General features: G+C 41.0%; 1 protein-coding gene across 1 annotated transcript in view; it reads right to left on the reverse strand.

Annotated features, from left to right (window-relative positions):
- gpc5a (glypican 5a) overlaps window positions 1-6,849 on the reverse strand; it is a 146,777-nt gene that overhangs the window by 103,263 nt on the left and 36,665 nt on the right. The window contains exons 3-6 of the mRNA XM_015045856.1: window positions 2,710-3,170; window positions 2,383-2,616; window positions 1,446-1,579; window positions 1,195-1,320 (exon numbers count right to left, since the gene is read on the reverse strand). Of these exons, the coding sequence (XP_014901342.1) occupies window positions 1,195-1,320; window positions 1,446-1,579; window positions 2,383-2,616; window positions 2,710-3,170 (955 nt within the window). The remainder of the gene's footprint in view (window positions 1-1,194; window positions 1,321-1,445; window positions 1,580-2,382; window positions 2,617-2,709; window positions 3,171-6,849) is intronic.

The following is a 6,849-nucleotide window of genomic DNA, read 5'->3' on the forward strand; positions in this document are numbered from 1 at the left end:
CATCGGTCATATATATATATATATATATATATATATATATATATATATATATATATATATATATATATATATATATATATATATATATATACATACACACATATATGCGGTCAGAGGCAGTGGGTAATACTTTTTCCAAAATCAATACTTAGAAAATCAGTGTTTTCTACCAGAGGATGATCTACTTCATATATGAGTATCAAATAATATATAGAAGAATCGCTTTTCTGACCATAATGATGACATTTCTGACATCTTATATCTACATTGACTCTAGCCGTTTCATTTGATGTTTGGACCCTTCATGTCTCCAACTCATAAAAATAAAAATAAAAATGAGAAACTCGATGGGATTAGTTCAAAAATAAATACACTGCACCCTCATGATGCTATGCACTCTAACAACTCTAATAAGTTTCCCATGGATTGCAGCACTTAGCAAACTCAGACTATTAAGTTTGAGTTCATAAAGTGGAAGAAAAAAAATTCCTGGCACGCCTCCATGTAGATAGTTCTTATATCCACTGTAAATCTGAGGACGTTTAGTACTGTAGTTGTCATATTGTAGTCATTTACTGACATTCATTCCCTTGTTTTTCCCATTTAATAGAGTGGCTAAGAGAAATGGTCTGCTGTGTCATGTCATATTTCTACTGACCTCCAGAGAAACAGGAAGTCGTGGATGCCAAAATAAACTTTGAGGAAAGGCATCTTTACTAGGACAGCCAGTAAGTGTGAAAAATTCAAACTTTAACATGGGACTTGAACTATAATTAGCTCACTAAACTGTGCTGAGCGTGTCTTCCCACTTCCCCCTTCTTCCTTCTGAAAGGCAGTTTGGGTCAAGTAAACAAAACTAAAAACCAAAGTCAAAGAAGAAAAACAACATGAATCAATTAACTAGATGGGAAATAAAGTTACTGCTTTGTAAACAACATTATTTACAAGTCATTTTTTGCAGTGAACTTTAAAACCAAGTTTCTGACTACTCCTCATTTTAGGATCATTTCCAGATAGTTGCTCATGTGTTCGGATTAAGACACAAGGATGTGATTCAGCACACGGTTTGTCAATGAAGACATCTTGCATGTTTACGTCTGTCCAAACAGAGTTGTAAAGGAAACACCAGATGTTTGCTTCATTTGCTCTTATATTAACCATCTGTGTTTTTCACTAACATCTTTTGAAACAAACCTTTTCACAATGTTTGTTCCATTCCAGCATGGCACGCCGTCACCAGAAGAAAGTCCCTGCAAACACAGCTGATCTGCCAGGCCACCGTAGAACGTGCTGAAGGTACGCAGAGTCTTCAGAAAGTCCCTAAAAAAATGAAAAGAGGCAGCCACGTGTAAGCGTGCATAATGTTTACTTCTTCAGATCTAGTTAAAACTAAAAATAACTGCTGACTATGCGGTGTGTGCTGTATGCCTTTGACTTCCACCTACTTTCTCATGACAGAAAGTGAATCGTCCGACCGCCTGTTCAGAGCTTTGAGCGGGATGGAGACTCTGCTGTTCGCGTCCTGGATGCTGACCGACTGAGCTGGCCTCCTGATTGATGTGCTGCACAGTTTCTGAACCTAATGCACAGTAAAACAGCCACAAATTTAATTTCGAAACACTGAGGGAAGAATGTGTATTTTAAGAACTGGATAACCTTGTTAAACATTATTGAGGCTTCAACTGTGAGATTTGTTTGTAGACGGCTGAGTGATAACTATTTGTATTACGGCCATTAGGGCAAGCTAAGGCTTTCAGCTCCAATTTCTCTCAAGTTATGTCTATTTGCCAAACAGCAGTTACTCATGTTGTCCACTAGATGGAGATGTGGTGTCTTAATTAGTGCACTGCAACTCAGTGTAGCTCAGGAACAAACATCTGTGGAATTCACTTTACAACCAAAAAGATATAGAGCTTGGGAAAAAAAAAAAACATTTGAAACGGGGCCTTTATTGCCCACCTTTTCTGGAAGGTGAAAGAAAAAGACCACCTATAAAAGATGATAAATGGGTGGCAGCTCAAGGACTGGTGGTTTTCTCCATATATAGACGAAGTCCTCCTGTATCTGTAGGTTTATATACTTTTAGCTCCTCGCAGCGACCCACACAGATATTTTTAAGGCAATTTACCCTTTCCTTCTTCAAACTATCTGTTTTGTACGTACAGAAGGAATTTATCTTTGGCCTAAAGACTGCATACCTCTCTAACGCGGAGCAAGCAGCTCCACAATAAAAATTGCTCCAGGCCAATGTGAAGCACTTTATTTTTTGTTTATCCAATCACACCTGCGGGTGACAGTGGGTTCACCTTCTATAAAGAGCCCCGAGATACATTCAAATCTACCATCAAAAGCAATTTTTACGTCTCTGCTCGTGATCTAAACCTGTGCCGAGAGGCGAGGTCCATTTTTCTGAGCGTGCCCGATAGCATCGTGAAGCATCGTGTGAGCTCCCAGAAGCACTTGCTCCAAATCCTGAGCTCCATGCATCCTCGCTGACAGGCCCTCCAGCGAGCGAACAAACTCCCTCCAGTGGGCGTCGATCTCTGCCATGCTCGCCAGACACCCCCGCATTACGTTGAGGCAGTAGCCCATGCAGGGCTTGGAATGGGTAATGCCCTGTGGAGGAAAGTGCTCCGAGATTAGCGCTGCCGGTAAGCACACTTCATTAACTCAGATCAATAGACTTGCATCACAGAAATGTAACCACACCTGACAATGGGGACAGTACTGCATCTTGAGCAGGGCCCGCCTGCATTCACGGCTCAGCTGCAAATGGTCCGTGGTGTTAATGACCTCGATGCCGAGGTGCAGAGCCTGCAGCAGCAGCTTCCCAGAGACCCCAGAGGCAGCGATCTGATCGGCGAAGAGGTCCGGCACTGTACCAAATGGTTTGATAACGCGGTTGAGTGACCTCACACACTCGGCATAGCCTGGCGACGTGTCACCGACACCTGGGCTTATGTAGTGATTGTAGACAAGCGGGAGGAGTGCGTCGAAGAAGCGCTGCACAAACTCATCAACGTTGAGCTCAGAACCCAGCAGGAAGAGACCGACGTCGGTGAAGAGTTCCCTCACCGAGTCGGCAGCAGGATCAGCTATTTTCTGATAAGACACCTGGAGGACGACGTTGGTGTGATTCTCCGCCTGCCTCATCAGAACCTCGAAGGTCTCTGTAGAATACAAAACAGCAGAGACGGACGAATCAAAACGGAGAGATAGAAGAACGAAGAGATGCCGCAGCTAATTTTAACATATCATCTTCAGCATCAGGCCAGCTTTGCTGCTTGTTGAGAGTTTTAGAAGAAAAAAAAGGAGAGAGAGAGAGAGAGAGAGAGAGAAGTACAAAAGTTCAAAAGAAAAGAGAAATGTGGAGAACAATGTTATTCCCAGCAGGGGCTGCAGCTCCCTGAGGTTTCCTCTTCTAGAAAGCAGGGAGCAAACATGTAGTGAAGCAATTTCTTCTCTAACCTAAGATTTTGCTGACAAAAACGGAAATAGAAGGGTACAAAACTTCAGAGAAGAAACAGTGGTGATAAAATATACGCTTCAGAACAATGTAAATGTGCCGTCTTTATAGCAGCAAACAGCAGGAAGTTGAAGGGTGAGGCTGGACTGGCCACCAATAACAAAGTGTGACATGGTGCTAAAAAGCTACGGTTAAAACGATCTGGAGTAACCAGAGTTTTTTGTTTTTGTCCAGCTGCATGGAGCATAGAGTAACACAGCACTGCCCCTTCCCCACCTGTTGCTTTGCAACACCAACGAACTCTTTAAAAGAAGGCTGCTGCACTTTTCCTTCACTGCACATATGGAAACATGCACATGAAGCATGCACATGTTTGGAACCATTTCTGGTTCTGATGATAATACATGAATAGTCAGAGATTGGAAAACAAAGGAGCTTCTCGCAGTACTCCTGGTAAAGTGAAGCTGTTTTTAAACTATAGATGTCAAGCAGCTGTCTGGGGCTCCGCCCATGCAGATAGCCCAATAATTTATGAACAAATATTAGCTAGTCATATTCCCAGTGGAAGAGGGGAATGTCAAAAGGGGATAGAATTTACCAGGTGTTTATTTCTTAACTCTGCTTGAGGGTATGTATTTAAAGTAGCTTTTGTAACAGAAGTTTGTTTTAGATTCATGTGCAAGTATTTCTGTACTGTGGAACTATGGCATTTTTACTCAAAGTTACACCTTGAAAACCTCAAAAGGGCTCATTCCTAGAGACAGGCAAAGCAAAAAGAAATCATATATTACAAAAAAATTTTACACGCTTGCCTAGGTTTGCACAACATTTTGGCATGGTAATTATTCTACACTGAAATAAGCTGTAGTCATAAACAAGGAGCTAATTGGTTTAGTTTAGGTCAAAGATGGAGGAAAATGTAAGATCCGGGAAAGTAAGCACCTCACCATCTGGTTTGGCAGCCTGTGTTTTTTCCCACGTAACAGACGACTTTTAAATGTGAGATTTAAACAGAAAATTGAAAGAGCTCACCAAATCCTTGCAGAAGAATCATAATTTCTGATTTGAGAAATCTTCCGAGGCTCAGCAAGTTTACGGTTTGCCTTAAACGTTTAGGGGTGCATGTTGAGTGTATGCAGAGCACACCTTATCTAAAAGAGCCGATAAGATCTATGTAATTTAGCGGCCCTTTCAGGACATTTCTCCCCCCCTTGTCTCTGCCCCTTTTTCTGTGAATAAAGGCCACTTGTGCCACAACTTTGTAGATAAAATAAACAGTATTTGTCCAAAGTTCTGCATTTTTTGTAAAGACAGCAATTCTGGTACAAATAACACATTTGTGCAACACTTTTGTCAGCAACACACGAGAGACTAGGTTTTGCAGGCTCTCCAAGACTTTTTTTTTTCACACAGTAAAGTGTAATCTAAGCACACACAAAAAAAAAAATTCACAGCAACAACAAGCTCGCTTTTATCCTTTTGTCGCTCTTTGATCATATTTATCTCAACTAATACCTGATCCGCGGCTGCTTTCGGATCATGTGCTCGTCATGAGCTGTGAGGTAATAGAAGGGGGAGAGCACCCGGAGCTGGCCAGAGGCTGAGTCTGAGAAAGAGGCGGCAGCCAATGAGATGAGGTCTTACACAGCCAAAATGCAGAATAATATGCACTCATATGGAAAGCCTGACCAAAAAGGACCCCTTTGTGAGGGCCACCGCAAGGGGAAAGAGAGAGGGGGGGTCTGGCAACATCTCAGGGGGGAACATTAAACCTGGAGGTACCAGGAACCGAGTCTTATCACAGCCCCTCTGTGATCTTGCCTCAATGTGTTATGTCTAACAAGATCAGAGACTGAAAGAAGTGTTTTTGTGCAAAAACACAAAAAGAAATCAGCACCTCCTACACAACAAGCTTTGTGGTCAGAGAGCAAAGCAAATATCAGACAGGGAATCTGCAAAAGCAGAGAGAAAGACAAGAAAATCTGTTCATGTGTGAGTTGATGAAACAGAACGTCGCCTCACTCATGAGACAGAGACACAATACGAGACCAGAGAGACGCTGAGATTACTGTGGAGCTTAGGAGCAGGATTCTGAACATCACATAAATGTTGTGGATCCCGTCTGTCAAAATAGAGCATTTTTTGTAAGAGAAGATTGTTATATGTTCTCTCTTTGAGAACAGAAATGTTGTATTTTAATAACAATAAGGATTTTTTTTCATGGATTTTCTTTTTTTTATTTAGATTTTTATAGTTGTCAAATTATTAAAACTTGATCGATCATTATGTTGTCTAATGATTTAAGTATCACTCTGAGTAATCGTATAAGTACCTCTACAAAATTTATATATTGTGGAAAAAGCTCAATATTTTTTGTCACTCAGAAAGAGAGTCTCGTATATGATGTAGCTTTATTACACACAGAGTGAAATATCTGAAGCCCTTATTCCTTGTAACGCTAATGATTATGGCTTACAGATAATGAAAACCCAAAATTCACTGTCTCGTAAATTTGGAATACAAAAATTACATTTGAATCAGAAATGCCAGGTTTCTGAAACCTTGTTCATTTCTATGCACCCAATAACTCCTTTTGCATTAATTACTGCATCGAAGCAGCGCGGCAACGGAGATGATCAATCTTTGGTACAGCTGAGGCGATGGAGGCCCAGGTTGCTTTGATAGCAGGTCTGGTCTCTATCATCTTCGTCTATGGTCAATCAAGTACCGTGGACTGAACCAGCCTTTTTATAACTTTCGCAGTGTGGACAGATGTAAAGTCTTGATCGATGAAGATATCAGCTTCTCCATAAAGGTGTCAGTCATTATTATTATTAGGTTATTTCAGACTCTAGAGGCTGACAAGTCCTCTGTGCTTCAGTTCTGACCTGTGCTGCCCTAACAGCATCTGGCTGGACAAAGTTAATCCTACCAGAAAATCATGATATTCTGTGATAGACAGACAAAAACCACAATGAAATATAGAAAGAGACTTTTTTTAAAGCCTTTTTTTTTTCAAGAACATAAGTATTACATTCCTTGTTCAGTAGAAGGAGATTCATTAGAAAGCCAAACTCACTCCTTAGCTTGTGGATTGTTTAGTGTCAGAGATCAGACTGATATAAAGGGAAATGCTTGTGCTTCTGGTATGTGGGAGAACAGTGAGAGGAGGCTGAAACTTTTCCAAGGTTTGTTAAATTTTTACTAAACTGGCTGTTTATTTCTGCATTTAGCAGCCGGTTTCATGCCCAGAGCATTACAGCCCATTAAAGCTTTGAACATTTTAATTCTAACAAAAGCAGAGACTGCATTTCATAAATTAAGACTTTTAGCAATCCTAAAAGGTTGGGGGGGGGGGGGAACGTCTCAGTTGAAAGACGAAA

The sequence above is a fragment of the Poecilia latipinna genome, unplaced genomic scaffold (genome assembly GCF_001443285.1).
Source record: "Poecilia latipinna isolate Pla-1442-1.1 unplaced genomic scaffold, P_latipinna-1.0 Scaffold752, whole genome shotgun sequence".
NCBI lineage: Eukaryota > Metazoa > Chordata > Actinopteri > Cyprinodontiformes > Poeciliidae > Poecilia > Poecilia latipinna.